This window comes from Myxine glutinosa, chromosome 14, assembly GCF_964187855.1.
Source record: "Myxine glutinosa chromosome 14, kmMyxGlut1.1, whole genome shotgun sequence".
NCBI classification, from domain to species: Eukaryota; Metazoa; Chordata; class Myxini; order Myxiniformes; family Myxinidae; genus Myxine; species Myxine glutinosa.
In genome coordinates, this window is record NC_136274.1 from 50,928,544 (window position 1) to 50,951,077 (window position 22,534).

The 22,534-nt window shown below is 41.8% G+C and overlaps 1 protein-coding gene across 4 annotated transcripts in view; it reads right to left on the bottom strand.

The window, feature by feature from the left end:
* The window catches only part of LOC137439747 (uncharacterized), a 167,372-nt gene that overhangs the window by 96,520 nt on the left and 48,318 nt on the right, over positions 1-22,534 (bottom strand). For 3 of the 4 annotated variants that reach the window (XM_068135802.2, XM_068135804.2, XM_068135805.2), the window contains one exon: positions 772-1,400. In XM_068135802.2, coding sequence (XP_067991903.2) covers positions 772-1,400 — 629 coding nt within the window. Of the gene's footprint in view, positions 1-771; positions 1,401-7,595; positions 7,791-22,534 lie in introns of those variants that run through there. The other variant, XM_068135803.2, reaches the window with a different exon arrangement.

Consider the following 22,534-nt stretch of genomic DNA (forward strand, 5'->3'; position numbering starts at 1 on the left):
ATCGACAGAAGATATAATTTTTGAAGAATGAACATACCACCATAAAAATCCTTCCAGTTACATCATCAATAGAAGTTAAATGGTCCGCCCCCCCGTCCCTCACTCACAACAAGATGGTCCTCAGCTGGTGACCTTTTATTTGGAGTTTCCAACCAAGGTCACAACTTATTCCCTGTTGTGCAAGTCTTCCCTGAAATCATTGAAAAAGAATATTTTGAAACAAACTTTGACTATTGTTCTTTTAGCTCTTACACGAGCCTCGATTCAGTATACAAAAAAAAAAAAAAAAAAAAAAAAAAAAAAAAAACTTTTATACCAATTTTGAACACGTTAGTATTCAATCAGATGCTCCATATTAAACAATCCGGCCTCGCAGGATTGCCGAGAGGTACCCACACTCGCCTCAAAGCCGTCTATCCTGGGTTCGAACCTCGGCCCAACACTAAACTGTCATCCTGGTGTTTCACAGGCAGGGTGATTCCCTTGGATGGACGTTCACCCAGGCATCATGCCTGCAAGTATTAGTCGGTGGACGTTAAAGATCCCACGGTGTCCTTTGCGAAAGCAGGTGAGCTATCGCGGACACCCTGAACAAATGACAAATTCCTGCTCTCACTGACCTGGTATAACCCGTGCCAAGAAACTGCTTCTGCAGCACCAATGCTCTGCAAATAATTTGGTACATATCTCATGAAACAATCTGTCACTATTTGGATAAAAACAAACTGGTGAATATTGAGACGATTCACTCTTTAAGGTAAAGGTACTTACAGACGAAGTGTGCTGTTGCTGACAAATACGTTGGTGGTTCCATCTTCACTCATTTTTAAGTCTTCCCTCATGCCCACTCTTGGGTTCTTGGTAGATATTGATAGTACTGTACGGTATTGTTCATTCCAACGTCTCCCCCTTGTAAGAAATAGCCGATCTACTTGTTCTTCATTCACGATGTTCATGTTGGACTCCTTGGTCTGAACGGGATCTGCTTTGTGCGCTTCCACGGGGCTTTGAACATCTGAATGAGCACCGATCAAATCACTGGCGCTAACCGAATGAGCTTCTGCAGAGGTCATGTCAACATGCTCCATCGTACTCTTACTCGTGTTGCAGGTGCCCCTTGACAGGTCTGATCCGGTACATTTTTTCCGCAGGATTTCTGAAAGCATTTTCTTTGCTTCAACTTTCGAAACGTCATTCTTTATTTCATCTTTAGCTTCTGCTTTTTGACTCTCGGGTAGCTCTACACATGTCTGTCCTCCTTCCTGGCTCTTTCCTGGCTGTGAACGTGACTTTTGTTTATCAGCTGCTTCCTTTGGAGACGACCCAGAACCAGAACGACGTCGAGGCATGTCTGTATAGTTGAAGGCTTGGTCGACTTCGTCCGATACCAAGGGCCCTTCCTGTACACACACGTGAAAAAAGGCAAAGAATGTGTCTAATTGCTCCATTACAGAGGTGACTCTTTCCCTTTTGCCTGTTACTCATCACATGCATACCTGGACCTACTGTATTGGATTAGATCACCGACACTCCACCCACTCCCCTGATTGGCCTGCTTAATAGGAAACTACCAGATGTTTTCAAAGTAAATACAGTATTGTGTTAAGGATGACATGACATGTTAAGGATGACTCGGTTTGACATTTCCAAATGAAAGCAAAATTGCTTTTATATCACTCAGTTCTCTCAACACTGAAGAAAAAAAGCAATCAACCCTCATAACATTTATAGAGTACCGGTACCAAAACATGACATCAATGTCCTGTATTGGCACTATAAAGGATAGTCAAAATGAATTATTAAAGTCTACAAACTCAACATAGTTTTGAAAACCTTTTCCCAGAAACCTTCAAAACATTTTATGCACAAATATGGTGCCAGTTCCATATTTACCTGTATCAGTGTTGGTCACCATCAACAAGGAACTGTGACGCAGCAGGAGGCCATTCAATCAATCATACCTGCGCTATACCAACACCAGATACTTCACTGAGGAGAGGCTTCCGTCTGGCCACTCTGCCATAAAGCCCAGATCGGTGGAGAGTTGCTGTGATGGTTGTCTTTCTGGAAGTTTCTCCCATCTCCAAACAGGATCTCTGGAGCTCAGCCAGAGTGACCATCGGGTTCTTGGTCACCTCTCTTACCAAGGCCCTGCTCCCCGGATTGCTCAGTTTGGCCGGGCGGCCAGCTCTAGGAGGAGTCCTGGTTGTTCTAAACTTCTTCCATTTAAGAATTATGGAGGCCACTATGCTCTTGGGAACCTTCAATGCAGCAGAATTTTTTTTTGTAGGCTTCCCCAGATCTGTGCCTCGACACAATCCTGTCTCTGAGCTCTGCAGGCAGTTCCTTCGACCTCATGGCTTGGTTTTTGCTTTGATATGCATTGTCAGCTATGAGACCTTATATAGACAGGTGTGTGCCTTTCCAAATCATGTCCAATCAATTGAATTTACCACAGGTGGACTCCAATCAAGGTGTAGAAACATCTCAAAGATGATCAAGAGAAATGGGAGGCACCTGAGCTAAATTTCAAGTGTCATAGCAAAGGGTCTGAATACTTATGTCAATGTGATATTTCAGGTTTTTCTTTTTAATAAATTAGCAAAACTTTCTAAAATCTTGTTTTCTCTTTGTCATTATGGGGTATTGAATGTAGATTGATGAGGGAAAAAATGAATTTAAACGATTTCAGCATAATGGTCCAGGCAATCTAGCCCATTTTTTCACTCAACTTGGAACAAATTGCAACAGAATTTTTTTTGCCACAATGCATCCTACAAGGTCCCCAGAACAACATACTAAAAATCCCAAGCAATCCCAACATGGGAAATATGTCTAAAGTTGCATCGATTGGGCGGTCAATCATGCAGGCAATTCGACCAAGATCCATACTTGCGCCACTTCAACTTGGTCTTGGGGTACAGATGCACCATCATTTTGCGTCACGGTTCCTGATAGACACACTTCATGAACATGGATTCTCATGCTCCTATGCCGAGGTGAAAAAATTTGAACGAAGTGCGGCAGTTGTACAAGGCACAGATATACCCTTTACTCAAGAACAATGCATCCAGTATATTGCGGACAATGTTGACCATAACGTAGCAACACTAGATGGCACCGGGACATTTCATGGCATGGGCATCATAGCTACTATTACACCACAAATAAAGACCTCAAGACCTGTCCCCAAAGTGTCTGTTACAGCTTCGGACATTGCTGCAGTTGGCCGTATAAACATTGAGTACTTCCGTATCCCTGCAATGATGCCACCACTCACCTATCTGCCACTTGTACACACGGCAGCGGATGATCCGACATCTCAACTTGACATTCTATGGAAAACCTCCCTACTTCTTCGCTCTCCAAGACCAGCATGGTCTGGTATGATGTAAATGTTCCATCATGGCCAATATCCAGGACAGTCTTCTGTGATATTCCTTCCAATGATTGATCTCAATCCTAGTGATCCAAATTGTATCTATTCCACACTAAAGTTTGTGTCAGCTCAGGCCAGGCGACATGGTGTTACTCCTGTCCTCACATTCGATCAACCCTTGTATTGGAAAGCATTATCAATTGTTCGATCTCAACCAGTTGACAGTCATCTCCGGCGAATGGTCCTCAAACTGGGAGCGTTTCACATGGAAATGAGTTTCCTGGGTAGCATCGGGCATCTGATGGCAGGTTCCGGATTGGAAGAAGTCCTTGAGGTTGTGTATGCTAGTAACACCGTGAGCCACATGTTGACTGGCAAGACTGTGTCCAGAGCAGTCCGTGGTCACATGCTCGTAGATGCTGCATTGAACACCATCCTTCTGTCCAGCGCATACAATGTACCAGTGCCATCCAAAATGAAAGCAGACGACCCTGATGAAGTGATGACAGGTGATGATGTCGAACAACATTCTGACACAACCGACTTGACCATAGCAGCAGAAGTATATGACAATGCAGTTTCCTCTACAACATCTGTAGAAAACGTGTGTTTGGCAGATGTCTGAACCAGAATTCAAAGCAAACTGAAGGAAAAGAAGGATATAATGACCACAATGCGGACCGCAGAACTCTGGGTACAATATCTGGAAATGGTAGACATTCTACAGAGGTTTCTCAAGGCTGAACGCACAGGCAATTGGAAAATGCTCTCCAAACAGTACGTGAAATGTTACCATACTTTGCAGCATCTGGACACACACTATATGCAAAGTCTGCATATATCTATCTTCAAATGATGTTAAATCTGCCAGAGACACACCCAGAAGTCAACCAGAAATTTGAGCATGGATACCATGTGGTGAGACGCAGCGACAGATATTGGTCAGGATTGTCGACCGATCTCATTATTGAACAAGTGCTCATGAGAAGTGTTAAGACAAGTGGGGGACTTACAAGAGGAAAGGGGATGACAGACACCCCGCGCTTGGTGTGGGTCCTATCTATGTCAGCGTGTGCAAACATCAATGATGCCATGCAAAAGCTCAGTGGTGTGTCATATGAAACCAGTGACCAACACAAGGACATATCATCAGCAAGACAAGCTAGAGATGTCAGCGACACCCTTGACCTTATCAGTTATCTTGAAAAGAGAAACCCATTTGTTAATAACAGTACAATGCTCAACATTGCAAATGGCATGACAGCTCAGGAAGGAGTCAATGTTGAAAGATCGAGAGGTTGGTGAACGGATTCTAGCATCAATGGTTGGGAAATCTGTCGATGAGTTTGTCTTCCGAAAAGCTGATCAAGCAAAGATTCTCGGTACAAGATCAACTGTCAAAATCAAAGGCGAATCTGGGAAGGTGGATCCACAGCTGATATTCCAGAGGCTGATAACTGTCGCTGAACGCTGTGAAGATGTTCCATCACTGTTCAAGTATGAACTCTAGTCACCCTCCTGCATTGTTCGAATCTTCCTCCCTTCCACTGCAGGCCAATAAGGCAACTCTTGCTGATTCTATCTGGAAAGTCATCCCAGAGAAACGAGAACCTACTGAAAATGTCCAGTACATCATTGATGGTGGTGCTCTACTTCACAGACTACCCTGGCCAAGAGTTTCTACCTTTGATTATGTGTGTGATCTATACAACAACTATGTTGTACAGAAATATGCTGATGCTACTGTTGTGTTTTATGGCTACAATGATGACCCATCAACGAAAGATGCCACACACATGAGAAGAACAGGAGCCTGTACTGGTGTGACAGTTCACTCCGCGGGTGAAATGGTGATTCAATCCAGAAAAGAGGATTTCTTGAACAATGCGAGGAACAAACAGTGCTTCATTTCTTATCTGAGTGACAAACAGGAGACAGCTGGGTGCAATACATTTCATGCGAAGCAAGATGCTGATTTGTTAATTGTTCAAACAGCTGTTGCCTCTGCATGAACAACAAACACTGTCCTGGTGGGAGATGACCCGGACTTACTCATCCTTCTTATTCACCATGCTGAAATGGACGCACATGACTTGTTCCTGATACCAGAACCAAAGCAAACTTCAAGAAAGAACAGGATTTGGAACATGAAGCAATCAAAGAATTTGCTTGGCAGTGACGTATGTGTCTGTATGCTGTTCGTACATGCTATTCTTGGTTGCGATACAACTTCTCGCCTGTTTGGTTTGGGAAAGGGTCTAGCACTGAAAAAAATCATGAACGATGCCTTCTTCTATCAACAAGCTAAAGTTTTCAGTCAAACACATTAAATGGAGGAGAAGGTTATCGCCAAGGCAGGAGAACATGCACTTGTGTCGTCGTATGGAGGATCTGAGGAGGAAGGATTGGACACCTTACGGTACAGGCGGTTTTGTGAAAAGGTCACCAAGAATGTTTCACATGTAGAGCCACAGACCCTGCCACCCACCTCTGCAGCTGCAAGATACCACAGCCTTCGTGTGTACCACCAAATACAGCAGTGGAAAGGGATCGATCTAAATCCACTGGAGTGGGGATGGCACAGAGTAGATGGACATTGCCTACCAATACTGACAGATCAGGCCGCAGCACCATCAGCACTCCTGGACGTCATCTGCTGCAACTGTAAAAAGGACTGCAATACACGAAGATGTACTTGTAGAAAATATGGTCTCACATGCAGTGCTGTGTGCGGGGAATGTCATGGTACAAGTTGTACCAATGTAGAACTGCCAGATTTCACAGAGGAGGATGACAAATCTGTTTAATCGTTTGAGTTGGATGTTCCAGCATTTTGTATACCTACAGCAATCACTACAGCAATTTTCACTAGCTGAACATCTTTATATAAGCATAGTATGGTGATTTTGTAATGAAACTCGTGTATCTGTCACCAATAGACAGAGCATCATTCGTTATATGAGAGAAATATTGCAGATTGGCGGTCATATTGGATTATGCAAATTAGACATATTTCCCATGTTGGGATTGCTTGGGACTTTTAGTATGTTGTTCTGGGGACATTGAAGAAATGCATTGTGGCGAAATAATTTCTCTTGCAATATTTGTTCCAAGTGAAACCTTATTTTGCCTGGACTATAAGGCTGCAACATAACAAAATGTGAAAAAAGTGAAGGTGTCTGAATACTTTCTAAATGCACTGTACCTCAAGGCATTGGGAATAGAGGAGTACCTGAACAGTGTCAGGACTGGTGTATATATATATATATATATATATATATATATATATATATATATATATATCTATCTATAATTCCAGTAATCTCTGTGTGTATGTTTGTATGTTTGTATGTTTGTATGTTTGTATGTTTGTCTGTGACCGCTGTTTCTCGACAACCACGGGTCCGATATACTTGAAACTTGCCAGGTATATTGCTGGGGACCCGAGGATGTGCCTTTTCAAGGTTTCATATTAATCGGACAAGTAGTTACCGAGCTATGGCGATTTCTTTACCAAACTCCGCAAGCCGTTTGCTTTGGACCAAACCATTTCATGTAAATAGAGGGGGGGGGATTGTCACCGTACTCGCAAGCCGTTCGCTTTGGACCAAACCATTTCATGTAAATAGAGGGGGGGGGGGTTGTCACCGTACTCGCAAGCCGTTCGCTTTGGACCAAACCATTTCATGTAAATAGAGGGGGGGGGGGATTGTCACCGTACTCGCAAGCCGTTCGCTTTGGACCAAACCATTTCATGTAAATAGAGGGGGGGGATATAATTTTAGATATATATATAGTACGGGCATGCCCTAGTATATATGTATATATATATATATATATATATATATATATATATATATATATATATATATATATATATATTGTTACGGACACGGCTTAAGATGTTATGATGGGCCGAGCGGAATGGCCGCCGTGTTCGCACAGTTTACCCGATTACCCCCAACTCACCCGATTCCACTCGAACGTTGGCCGAATCGCGCTACGCTAAATCAATGATGGAAAGGACACAACGGCTGGGATAAATGAAACGACACAAGGGGTACAGTTCTCAAGACCTCCGGAGGAGGATATAATTGGTGGTGGAGAAAAGGGGTAGATTACAAGGTAAGAGGTAAAGCACAGAAGAGATAGGCACTTAGACACAATCTTATCTATCCCAGACAGACCACAGACAAACGGAACAAGACTGACTTACACAGGGATTGATGGCAGGGAAGGACAGGCAGTCGATAGCACAAGGTGCACCTTGGCTCAGGGGCAGAATCAAACACGGTCCGGTCCAGAGATGCGGGGAGGTATTGCAGCGCTCGGAGGTGGCGTCCTTCTCTCTCCAAGCTGAGGGCGCATCTGACGTCACCTCCCTCTTCCTGCGCATGCTCAGCGGGGAGTGACACGCCCTCGGCTCGTTGGCTCCGCCCCAGATGGGATCGGTCCGCCGCTTCTATTGGGTGCGGGGGTTACCGGGCTCCGCCCCTGACGAGGAGCTGACAGCGAGCCCCTACTTGGTAACCCCGTCGAGCACATGCTCGATGGCGGCTCGTTGGAAAGGCTTGGTGCCCTCCCAACACCCCCCGACCAACCAAGCCGGAGTGAGGACGCACACTCCCCGCGCCGCCGCCGCTGTTGTTGTTGTTGTTGTTGTTGAACCGTGAGGAAGAGCTGCGGGGAGGTATTGGGAGGTCCTAAACTTCCTAACGGTGCCATAAAATCACATTCTGGTGCAACGAAGAGTCAGAATTAATGGAAACGAGTCCTTAACTGACATAGACTAAGAATAACTAGCAAGATGTCCTATAGTTGTCTACGTGAGATGCGGTGGACCTGGATGCGACATTTAATGGGGGAAATAGGGGAAGGTCGGGTCTACAGAGTGTTGTTTACAGAAAATGGGACTAGGGAATGGGGAATTGGGGATAGTTGGGCAGTACTGAGGAAATAGGGGAATATTTACAAGCAGATATGGATGGATGCCAATCCCATATCCGCAACATTGCACCCTTCACTACCTCGGGGCGTCCCGACCCGATAAATTTTTACCTACGTTAGTGTGGCACTCAGATGTAGTTCCCTCTACTATTAACTCAACCCTGAGTGCGACAGTTTTACAGATGTTCACAAATGAGTAAATATGCCCCCCTGCGACGTTGCACCCTTCTCCTAACAGAAACACACCCACAGGATAACCGAATCGCGGAAAGCATCCTCAAACTAAACATACAGCCGGTAGGGAGCATCATTTACACAAGACTGATATTTACACTACGATCCAGGACCTGTTCTTTGAGGAACACATGCAGATGTTATGCATAGAGAGAGCACGCATGCCAGCATCGATACACCAACCCACGAGTGCCCTGTGGCCCTACGGCCTTTAATAATGTGCAGAGCACCCCATCCAAGCACCAAAAGCACCACCCCATACGCACAGTCAGCACCATCCGGTGCACCAATAAAGTGTTCAATAAAAACAAAAGCACAATCAAGTGTCCATGGTCACCGGTGGTGTCGCAGCCGGCCGATGTTCTGCCGCTGGTCTTGCCTTCATGGAGTGCACTTGGCCTTCTGGCTTCTTTAGAAATAAAGAAAGGCGCCAACCGCGTCCATTTCTGAATTGTGGCCGTCAGGGGGGCCAACTAAAAGTGGTTCACCTGTATGGCATAGGTGCCACGTTGACCCAGAGGTCCATCAACGGGTGGTGCTTGCCCGCAAAAGAACTGCGGTCCATTGTGGGCGGCCACAAAAATTGCGGTCCATATGGTGTATCGATCCAGGCAGCAAACAGCGAAAGTACAGGCCCACAACTGCGGAGCCAGCACCTCTCTCTCCTCTCTCTCCGCCCCAAAGCCAGATCCTCGGAGGTGGGAGACAAAAGAAAACAAGTGAGTAAGGTGGTAAGGGCGCAGAAGTGCACGCAATATAAGGTAATGCACACTGGGGGCACATGGGAACCAGGTGAGACAGGTACATTCCTACCGTACGCCCCCCCCCCCACCAGGTAACCTACATTGCCCCTCCCTTACCCCTTACTGTATCCACAAAACACAACACTACCCATAAACATCTACTTTACACATCAACAAACGTCCCTACTGTCTTCCCCGTTCTTCCCATAAACCAAATTCGTCTTCTCTCCCTCCTAACCAATCAAATTTGCCATTTCCAACTCTCATCAAAATTTGCCATCTCCAATTCAACATCAAAATTTGCCATCACCAATTCATCATCAGTCCCTCCTAAGGAGGGAGAGATGGAATCACCCCAATGTCTTATCCACGTCGTGATGCGTCTCACAAATCCAACAGCAATTCTCATTTCCTGCAACACAGAACAAAGAAACACAGGTGTGGAGTCATCATCATCACCTCTGGTAAGTGGCTGCGTATGGTGCGACAGGTTCATCAATCCTAACTATTTCCTAAATGACTTTAACAACTTTACATTACCCGGGGTCTTTCCCTGCCAATCCATTGGCCAACTTACACTATGGGTTCTAAAAACCAATTCCCATTGACCAAACTGTGGTGCTTCTCAATTTGGGGTCTCACTCCCCCGATTCATCACTCGGTGCCCTCGCACAATTTCTGGGCTGTGACGTGCAGCTCTCCCAGCAGGTCTACCCACCTGCACACCTCCACCACCGTAGTTGCCACCCGAGCTTACCTGCTCCTCACCCTAACCTAACTAACTGGGGAAGGCCCTCTCGCACTCTCACCCCCTCAGTGCCCTCTCTGGCACGGGCTGCCCGATCCACACCCGGGATCCTCAGGCACCCACTGACACTAACGGCTCCCAGAGCCCACCTGCGGCCTCACCTGGCCGACATCCTCACAGTGGTGGAGTGCCCAAACCAACTACACACACTAACAGGCTACACGCCCAGCCATTTCCACAACACTAATGCACCCATCCACAATACCATTCTGCAACCGCACCACAAATGCCAATATCCAACCACAATTTACCTATACCCTCTACCTAACACTTACACTACCTGCCCCGGGTACTCGTGAAAGGGGTCCACTCTTCCCCCATCCACACCTTCGCACCATGCACACCACTCCGTACCACTTACTCCAACTCTCTCCACACCACTCATTCCAATACTCCATGTATTCCACACACCTGCACTTGCACACCTGTGCTCTCATACTTGGTGCCGCCTGCACCCTTCTCTCCCCCAAGCGCATTCGCGCTGATCCACAACACTCACTACTCATACACTGCTCCACACACCTGTCCAGTTCTCACACAGCATCATGTCATCTAACTACTCCCCTCTGAAACTTGCGCTTCCCAGTCGTCCCTTTACAGTTTTTTCCGATTGCATAAACACTAAAATCAAAAGTATTACACAATTATCAAAACCTTACACTCAAGGAGCAAAACATCGGCCCAGATTTGCACCACTATAAGCACAATGTCAGCCTCACACCTTTTACAAAACAATACACACAGTGATTTGCAAAACACTAAACACACTTGTATACATTAGACACAGAAGTATATCATGATGTCACTTCCTTGCAATTCCAAAGCACGGACTGTCAAATTACCACACCTATGAGCCAATCGGTTAAACACAGCCAGCAGGTGCGCAAACACACGATTGCTTAATTGTAGACACACAAATCAGGTTTAAGCACTATAAAAATGCAGCAGGTGAGTTCACCTGTCTTCAACCAAAATGGAAGGAGTCAGAAGAAGAAGAGTGAGGGTGCCAGGGGGAATCCACGGAGGAGGAGAAGGCGGTAGAGGAAGAGGAAGACCTGAAGCAGGAGGAGAACGTGCTCAAAGAAGAAGAGGACCAAATTTATAAAATGAAATTCGCGCAACACTAGTTGACCATGTCGTGAACCACGGATTGGCGCTGAGGGAGGCTTGACTAAGAGTTCAGCCAAATCTTAGCAGATATACAGTGGCATCTGTCATTAGGACATTTCGACAAGAAAACAGGTAAAATAAAATCTGTCGACAGTTTACAGTAATCAGCTGCTTATTGCATGCACCATATCAGCACTTTTGATACTCCTTCCTGTGACATTTACAGTAGGTTACATGTATTTTTTTCTACATAGGATTGAGGGTCGAGAACGACAAGGAGGAAGGGGGCCCATGTTCACGCAAGAACAAGAGAGAGAGATCTGTCAGGGAATTTACTGGGGGACTCACAGGACTCCAACGACCGGACACGGGTTACAAAGGTCTAGTTTATTAAACTGTATTCACTTCATCCAATTACCAAAATGATACCGCATAATATAATGGATCAGGTTAACTCTTTTCGCTGGTCCTTCTCGTTCATCCGACACTCCCGTTCGGTCAGCGCTTCACGTAGCAAGTCCTCTCGACTCCAGCCGCAGCTCCCGCTTATATGGACCAACTCGACTTAATCCTCTGTCCGCTGAACTCGTAATCTCTTCTCCGCTAATGTCCCGAGGTCATGCATCGCACCGAGTCCTGGCATCAGCTCGCTCCCCTCCTGCTGTGATCTCCATTTACACAGCAGGGGGGGGTGCTCTAGCCTGGGGCCTTGACCAGGTGTTTCCAAAGGATTATCATGTTCATGCACATTCTGCTTCGTTACCAGATTTAATCAATGAGTTACCAGGGCCAATCAATACGTTACACTGAGTTACACTTCCACAATTCCCTCATCTTTTTGTTTTTGTTTATATTAACCATTAATCTAAACATCAATATAAGTAAACAATCAATCACTACTAGTAAACATCATTACAAGTATAAGTAAATAATCAATCACTTTGTAAACATCATTACAAGTATAAGTAAATAATCAATCACTTTGGTAATCAAATTCCCTTAGGCATACACCGTCATCCTGCAAGAATCACAAAACATTTCGTTGGTCATTGACTCCTTCCATATTGTTCAATCTATTGCATTTGCATCACAAATATATTTTCAAAACAACACTTCACCATCACCAAGATACAACAATTTCACTTCATTTTCAAGTTTTGTAAAGCATCTGCACCATCTGGCAAAAACGTTTGCCTCCACACAAATGTTAACTTTGTTTGAAAGGAAGGGCTGATCACTTGTGTTTGAATCCAGGTATGAAACATTTTCTCCTAATGTCTTCATAGCTCCTGCACTACTTCGTGTAGGATTTCGCTGTTGTGGTAACACTGCGGAGTCATAGACTGACCCTTCTCTCCATGTAGCATTCTTGCCACTTTTTTGCTGTGAACCATAATGATTCCTTGAACAAGGCCTTCACCCAGTTGTAGTCGACTTGCCTCTTCCCTCATTGTGAGTGGGCAGCAAGTATTGGTGTGACGTTGATTGGCCAGCAAGATGTGGAACAGGGATGCCGGATGCATCCACACTGATGTTGGGACCATGGTGTTCAGGTCATTCATGGTCCTTACCAGGAGCAATCCAGCAGAATCGTGCACAGCTGTTGTGACAAGGGCACAGCCGTTTTTTGCAGCTCCATGCTGGTTCCCCGGACGTTGGTGAAGTAATAACATATGTCCCCGCATTTCACAGAGGTTGCAGGTAAAATGTCGTTGTCCTGCAACTTCTGATGTGGTGAATGTTCGAAGTCTTCGAACAAGAGTAAGTGATCGCCTTTCTTTCATATGTTGCAGTGTGATCCAGGCAAATGGTCACATAAATTTCCTTGGTGAAGGTAAGCATTCATCTCCAAGTTACACGGGAGAATGTCTTCATCATTCTTTGAGAAAGAGGGTGTATGCCACGATTAACTTCATTTTTTAGCCACAAATTTTCTTTCTTTCTTCTTCCCAATTCCGTTAGCAATCCCTCCAAAATGTGATCTCGTCTTATCCTTATGCTCAGTCATATCTGAATCTGCTTTCCGCACACACTGAATCAGATAGGGTACATCTTACCATGAAATCAGCATAATCATGTATATCTTCCGACAGTTTCACATTCAACAATTTGTTGTTTTCCTTAACACAAAAAGTTATATTCATTTATATGCGTCACACAAATAATATTCAATCAGGTATGTATTTTATTACTAAACTAAGAATAGCATTGTATATGATTACAATCACACACGGGAATACCTAATTCCCAACAACAATTTTCCCAAACCAACAAATTAAGCATAATGTATTATTACCATAATTCCTCTCCACTTTTTCTTTTCCCTCTTTTTTTTTTTTCTAACAGTGTGTCACTCGTGGTGATATGAGTTCATTGATATTGTAATTGACACAACTCATAACATTGTCGTTATGCCATTATCTTAATTCTACTGTATTCATTTGCAACATCACTTGATTTAGTCTTTTAATCTCAGTATTTATGTCGCCATAAAAGTCTTCCTTTTCTGGTTCCACATTTCTTTCCTCATTTGTCACTTCATGCGTTATCATCGTGTTGTTGGTTACCTTATTCAAACACACCGTCACTAAGGCTTTCAAGCAAGCCACCACTAAAACAATTGCCAATATAACTACTAAACCAACAAACAAGTCTGCTACTCCTTGTATATATTCATATCTATGACATAGTTATATGTCGATGACATTTAACATTATATACCAAACTAACAAGCTTCCTAAAAGGTAAATAAAGAAAATCCCTTAATATGTAACATAATCAGATTATTTGTCTTACCCTGATCCCCCTATCTCCCGGGGTTGAACTCAATCCCCTGATCATGAGTGTAGTTGTGATACATTTTTTCACTCATGCTGTATTAATATCAGCAGGTAATTGTATGTCATGTAGGCAAATAAATGTCACTATTCCAAGTAGGAATATCACATGTTGAAAATGTAATGTTTATCAATGCAAGGGGTGTTAAAATGTAATTCAAATGACTGTAAATCATGACTATCATTTTTCTACCACTGAATGTTCTGCTGGGCTGCTAGGTGCAGCCTCATTTTCTGTGGGATCGTCCACCTTAGCCCCATGTGCTTGCTTGCAATGAGAGGCATGAATCCAACTTTCTATTTTGGGTCCATATTTGTTTCTATTCTTATCAATCTCCTATGGTTTATCAATTCGTTCCAAGATACCGCAACCAAAGGTTTTAACCAAAGCTCTACCAAACTATTTCCAATGTGAACAAAAATGCCAGTGAAACAATGATTCGAAGGCTTAACTTCAAGGGGTCAATAAATTTATTCTATAGCCAGATCTAATTTTCCTATCCAATAGTTTGCCTTGCCACATGTCATATTATAACACCTTAATAAACCTTCGAAAAAATGTTTCCCATCTCAACAAATTTCCTTTTTTACAAATAGCCATGTGTAACTTAGTATTTATCTACAATTTCCTCTCAATTTGTTTGGCCTAACTGGCCGCAAAAGTGGCTGCCAGCATGCAGTACCGTTTTTATCTACCAAGGAAGTGTTCCACACAAGACCTCTACCAAAATGTTGTTTGTAAAAACAAATCTGGGATTTCTGATTACATGGATGCACACTCTCAGGACATTTTCAGGCTGCTGTTAACAATCCACTACGATGACTTAATTCCTTTACCCACAATCAAATAATTAGTACAAATTGAGGATATTATCCCTATCACATTCTTTTATAGATTCATTATGTTGGATCTAATTTTTTCCAATAATTTTCCACTGCTGTAAGGCGGAACAATAGCTCTCATAAGTCTTAGTAATATCGTACTTAATTTGCCCAGCAGGGAATAATTTATTTACTATCCTTTCTCATCTGTTAACCAGTGACTTTGTTTAAACTCCAGAACTGAAAACCCACAATAGTTCAAACCAGCAAAATTTTCTTTACTCTTTTCCCATATCATCTATGCCTAAAACACATCCATACATACAGCACAATTTATATGCTGATAAAATTCAAGTTTATATATATAAAATCCATGAGCAGAGTATTCTGGGAAGTCAGTGTAAGACCTCTCCCAAATTTGGATGATTTTGTACTTCCTCATTTCCTTTTATGAAGCTCATATCCATAAATAGATGTTATTCTCATATACATTCTATCAAAAATGGAATCCCAAAATTACTCACAATTTTACTATTAATTAATGGCTGCTCATAACCCAGCACATCAAAAAAAATTTTTTATATTCCATTTCCCTTGACAAAAGAGATAATGTTCATAATCAAATTATATTTCTATTTTATTTTACGGATTCTCTGGATATTCAATCCCATCCACATATCCCAATCCCATCCACATATAACTATCCATTTCCAGACAGGCACACTGTCGGTGTCAACAATCTTGTAAGATTGATACACAAAAACACACACACACATGCATTATGCATATTTGTTTGCGTTGGAACCATTATTTACAGATCAGATGGGTGTCAATTTTATTTCAATTTCATAAAATTTGTCAATCAAATTCAAAATGCTTATAGACAAATAAACCAAAAGTCCATTCTTAGAAAACCCTTATGATGTCAAATTGAAATTACCCTTTCTGCCTTCACAATAATCTATCCAAATTTTGACTACACACCCATTTGCATGTCAGTCGACCATTGACCTATCAATCGTGCGGAACAATAGTCCGAAATTCCCACCTGATCATCATGTGACTCTTGTTACTTGGTTTGCCAACAATTGCAACGCAATTGTTCCAAACTTTGTAAATTTAAAATTGCTGTGCCCAAAATAGAAGATCCAATTTTGGCATTTGATCAATTAATTATTAATTTGTTAACAAGCAAAAAGAAAAATGAATCATTCTTGCTCTGAAAACTTTTCAGACACAAGAATCATTGACAGTTGTTCATGTTTGTCCAGTAATCGAATCTGTTGAGGCCAATCATCATTTGGGATTTGCAGCAATGAAGGCCTAATCATTGTCTGAGGTACCGGTAAGCACTGGTACCCTTGATCTTGGTTTGCCCCATGACCTTGTCTTCCTGTTGACATACGGACATCTTCTTCTCCAATGTCCCATCTTTCCACACTCGAAACACCGGTTTCTGTCGTTGTCTGATCTGTGCGCCTGTGCACTTGTATTGCTGGGCTGCATCTCTACATCCCTGAGTTGCCACTGCAATCTCTCGTTATCTCCTGAAACACGAAAAAATTCTCTGTACCGTCCTTTTTGGGGAGACAACTGGAAATCTGATGGGACAACTGTCACTTTCGTTCCTAATTTCGAGGGCAGTTGTGCATTTGTCTCCTCCACTGTATCCTGTATCCTTTTTATTTTAAGTTCTAGATCCGTTATCCGTTCTTGCTGTTCCCGTTGTCTGGATTCACCATCCCAAAGATGGAATGCAAGCCAGTCTACCGTTAGATTCTGTCTCTTCCTGGCTTTCAATCTTTGTTCCAATCTTTCCAATCGACTTCGCTCGAATGTACCATCTCTTGGAAACTCCTCATCATGTCCCTTTGTCCACAAATACCAATTCTCGACCTGTCTTATAGCTTCGGCACCATAACGGTCGTACATATGATGTGTACAAGTACCTTTTTGTGGAATTTCTGGTTGTCCTTGTGTGTTCTTGCAGGCTCCATTTCCCATTCTGCCTTTTATCAAAGTAGCGTTGGATGTGTTGTAGTTTGTTCCTCTAAAGCTTCACTCGTACCTCCAGGAAGGGTCTCTCCACCTGTTCACACGGTGATTTCCAGAGAATCTCCCTCAGCTGTGGCTTTTGCACAATCCAATCTCACAGATCAGTATTTGCAGATGAGCCAAAGGGTCAGTATGAAATGGGTGAATCCTCAGGTGTCCGCTCTGTTGACGGGGAAATCACACAATGGTAACCGCACATATATATCTGTATATAAACTCACCACCTTGCTCAATTTTCCCAGGTTGTCTCCACATTGATAATATCTCGCAAAGATATCAAAGCTTCTTTCTTGAGACCGCATTTTCATCAATCAAACAATCAATATATTCAATTCAATTTATTCAGTTCAATTTATTCAGTTAATTTTATTCAATTAAATTCAATCAATTAGATTCAATCAATCAACAATTCAATCAATTATTCAATTTCAATTAATTCATCAATATTCATCAATAAATCAAATTAATCATTTTGGATGACTCCTTGCATAAGCCCTTTCCCCAATGATATCAGGACAGGTCCATCCATTGACTGAGATCGAATTTTATCGGTCGTCACCTCTGGTTCGTACCTCATGTCAATTGATGAATCACCGTCCTGTCCTAGGGTCATATCTGACATATTTCCCCATTTTGCCTGGTCTCCACAAATTTTCTTTGCAACCACTAAAGGCAACTCATCCTTCATTCGTGAGACAGCCAAAATGGATGGCAGATATTAAAGTTCATTGGAAAAATATCTCATCATTTTTCCTTTAATAGTACCCAAAATCTCTTGGCAATTTAAATTTCGTAAAACTCCTGAAATAAGACTGTAAAATTCCTTCAATCATGCTAAATTTTGAAACTCCATCGCTTGTAACACCCAATTGATCCCATAGGGCTTGAAAGTTCTTTCCCAAGTTCATGCAATCATTCTGCATTTGAACCCTATGATATCATTCATAATAATCATCATGATTTTATAGTCATGGTCATATCATAGTCATCTATTTAAACGAACATTTCCTTTATCACCACAGCTATGTGGTATAATCAACACTAGAATAAAACTGTACATAGCAACAGGCTACCTCATGGCCACTTAGTATACCTATTGACAATAAGTCATAACAATATCGAATAATCATTGAACAATTCAAAAATCGCTTCCACTGCTCCAGCCGCAGCATTCGTCATTTTGTCTGCTCATCCGCATGACCAAAACGAAATAAAGGGAGCTCAACCATTACACAGCGCTTTTAATGGCGCATGCCATAGGACCTCAACGCAATTTCGACTCGGCCAGAAAACGAGCAAATTTTGCAGGATGTTAACTGGAATTAGTCGTGAAAATATATCCAAAATACACAAAAAATACACATCCACAAAATAAACAACAAACCCAAACAAACCCAAGGTCGACCCTCTTACACAGTAAATTACATCATTTCAGCATCGTATTGATTGCTGAAATATTCCAGGGTTTATACATACCTTAAAAGAGGTATGCGTGGTGTTGCCCCCTCCCACGTTTATTCCAGGGTTTATACACACCTTAAAAGAGGTATGCGTGGTGTTGCCCCCTCCCACTTTTAATTCCTCATTAAATTACTTATTAAATTACTTATTAAATTACTCATTAAATTACTCATTAAATTACTCATTAAATTATTCGTTAAATTACTCATTAAATTACTCATTAAATTACTCATTAAATTATTCGTTAAATTACTCATTAAATTACTCATTAAATTATTCGTTAAATTACTCATTAAATTACTCATTAAATTACTCATTAAATTATTCGTTAAATTACTCATTAAATTACTCATTAAATTACTCATTAAATTACTCATTAAATTACTCAGTAAATTACTCATTAAATTACTCATTAAATTACTCATTAAATTACTCAGTAAATTACTCATTAACTTAACTTACATAGTTTCAGCATTGTATTGATTGCTGAAATATTCCAGGGTTTATACACACCTTAAAAGAGGTATGCGTGGTGTTGCCCCCTCCCACTTTTAATTACTCATTACATCGTTTCCATTTAAAAAAAACATCGCTTCTACTGCTCCAGCCGCAGCATTTGTCACTTTGTTTGCTCATCCGCATGACCAAACCGAAATAAAAGGAGCTCAACCATTACACAGCGCTTTTAATGGCGCATGCCATAGAAACTCAACGCAATTTCGACTCGGCCAGCAAACGAGCAAATTTTGCAGGATGTTAACTGGAATTAGTCGTGAAAATATATCCAAAATACACAAGAAATACACAAAAATACACTCCCACACAAATAAACAACATTTATTCCGTTCAACAGAACAAACATTTCCTCTATCATGACACGCATGTCTTCAAAATTATATGACCAAGAGAAAAGGTAAAATTAATTAAAACTGCGGGCAGTGATGATCCGGGGACCATACCGCTCCATCCTGATTGGACGAGTGCGTGCTAGAGTCGTTAACAACGACAGTCCAGATCCGATTGTTCAAAATTTCAACTCAATCGATCGAAAAATGAACGCAGGGATGCATTTTAAAGGTGCAGTGGCACTAACTGAGTTGCCACGAATATGGCCACGAAATTGCCAATATGGCCATCACAAAATATTTTCCTTAATCAATTGGCTCATAGCATAACCAATCTGCAAGTATTTCATCCGAAGATGTATCTCTCAGGAATTTTAATTAAATAAGTCATTTATAAATCAACGAGTTAATTTATTAAATGATTAATCAATAAATCAATATTTTCCTTGACAGCCACATCACTTGGTCAGTGTCATGTCCAAATATCAGCTTCCTTACTCAAAAGGTGCCTGAGTTAATGTAATGTAATTACTGTAATAAGATTACTGCAATTACTGTAATGATTACTGTAATTACTGTAATTACCGGAACTGTAATTACTGTAATTACCTCAGGTAATTACTGTAATGTAATTACTGTAATGTAATAAGAAATGTAATTAATTAAATAAGTACTTCATTAATCGTTAATAATGAAATAATTCCTGAATTCTCATTCGATTCACTTGACATTCGAATGTCCCCAAAACGTTGGAGCAAAACGTTGCAACAACGAAAGTGAAACGTTGTAGCGACGTTGTGGAAATGTTAGCAAAACCCAACATTTGAATGTTCCCATTCATTCCAACAACAAGTTCCAACAACAAGTTCCAACAACAAGTTCCAACAACTTCCAACAGCAAGTTCCAACAACAAGTTCCAACAGCAAGTTCCAACAGCAAGTTCCAACAACAAGTTCCAACAACAAGTTCCAACAACAAGTTCCAACAAGTTCCAACAGCAAGTTCCAACAACAAGTTCCAACAGCAAGTTCCAACAACAAGTTCCAACAACAAGTTCCAACAACAAGTTCCAACAAGTTCCAACAACAAGTTCCAACAACAAGTTCCAACAACAAGTTCCAACAAGTTCCAACAGCAAGTTCCAACAGCAAGTTGCAACAACAAGTTCCAACAAGTTCCAACAACAAGTTCCAACAACAAGTTCCAACAACAAGTTCCAACAGCAAGTTCCAACAGCAAGTTCCAACAACAAGTTCCAACAGCAAGTTCCAACAACAAGTTCCAACAGCAAGTTTCAACAACAAGTTCCAACAACAAGTTCCAACAACAAGTTCCAACAACAAGTTCCAACAACAAGTTCCAACAAGTTCCAACAGCAAGTTCCAACAACAAGTTCCAACAGCAAGTTCCAACAACAAGTTCCAACAACAAGTTCCAACAACAAGTTCCAACAAGTTCCAACAACAAGTTCCAACAAGTTCCAACAACAAGTTCCAACAACAAGTTCCAACAACAAGTTCCAACAAGTTCCAACAACAAGTTCCAACAGCAAGTTCCAACAACAAGTTCCAACAACAAGTTCCAACAACAAGTTCCAACAACAAGTTCCAACAAGTTCCAACAGCAAGTTCCAACAGCAAGTTGCAACAACAAGTTCCAACAACAAGTTCCAACAAGTTCCAACAGCAAGTTCCAACAGCAAGTTGCAACAACAAGTTCCAACAAGTTCCAACAACAAGTTCCAACAACAAGTTCCAACAACAAGTTCCAACAGCAAGTTCCAACAGCAAGTTCCAACAACAAGTTCCAACAACAAGTTCCAACAACAAGTTCCAACAAGTTCCAACAGCAAGTTCCAACAACAAGTTCCAACAACAAGTTCCAACAACAAGTTCCAACAAGTTCCAACAACAAGTTCCAACAACAAGTTCCAACAAGTTCCATTTGCTATAGCAGCCCTTGTATGGGCTAAATGTAAAAAAGTATTAATCCCGTGTAATCCATCGGATTCTAAAGGTGTGTCTTTATCCTTCATCAAACTTCTCTTCTGCTTTTGTCGTTCCGCATGATCATATATCTGTGTATCATTTGCTGGTGTTGCATTTTGTTCCCTCATTACCCCAAAATAATCCATACAACACAGAGTCCCCACTACCAGAGAACCCATTCCTAGGATAAATATCACCATTTTCAAGGAGTATCTGAAGTAGAAGTCTCTGGTTTCCCTTGATTGGTCGGCTTGTCTTGATACGGTGTTTCCCTTTGTCCCACCTGTATCCATCTGTAAAACATGTGTCTGACTATCATCTTTATCTCTGTTTGTCTCTATGTCTCTCTTTCTTTCTTTTTCTGTCTATCTCTCTCTCTGTCTGTCTCTCTTTCTCACTTTGTCTCACTCTGTCTATCTCTTTTTGTCTGTCTCTCTCTATGTGTCTGACTATCATTTTTATCTCTGTTTGTCTCTATGTCTCTCTTTCTTTCTTTTTTTCTGTCTATCTCTCTCTGTCTGTCTCTCTTTCTCACTTTGTCTCACTCAGTGTCTATCTCTTTTTGTCTGTCTCTCTCTATGTGTCTGACTCTGACTATCATCTTTATCTCTGTTTGTCTCTATGTCTCTCTTTCTTTCTTTTTCTGTCTATCTCTCTCTGTCTGTCTCTCTTTCTCACTTTGTCTCACTCTGTCTATCTCTTTTTGTCTGTCTCTCTCTATGTGTCTGACTCTGACTATCATCTTTATCTCTGTTTGTCTCTATGTCTCTCTTTCTTTCTTTTTCTGTCTATCTCTCTCTGTCTGTCTCTCTTTCTCACTTTGTCTCTTTGGTCCATTCGCAAAGCCAAAACGAACGACCACAGAACCCTCGCCATTAATATCTATTGTAAGCGTGCCAAATCAATAAGTATCAATTTTTCTATGAGCCTCGACCAGAGAGTGGTTGCTACTCACAAAACACCATTTCCTGTAATTATCTCTCACTAGGGCATGCCCATACTATATATATATCTAAAATTATATCCCCCGCCGAGCAAGTCGCTGGCTCCAAGTCGAGTGCTTTGAACAAAAAAAGAAGTACTCTTAACGGTGGTTTTTTATTCAACCGTGAAGCATGTCTCAAAGGCTTCTTGATGGACCTGGACAAAATTTGATGCAATTTTTTCCTCAATCGCCATCTTTCATCATAATTCTGGACCGGCATGAGGGGGGTTGTCTGTCATGAATTTATAGGCATGGCGGGAAAACTGAAAAAAATTATTTATTTAAAACGGGTGTACACGATTGTACACGTGTACGGACG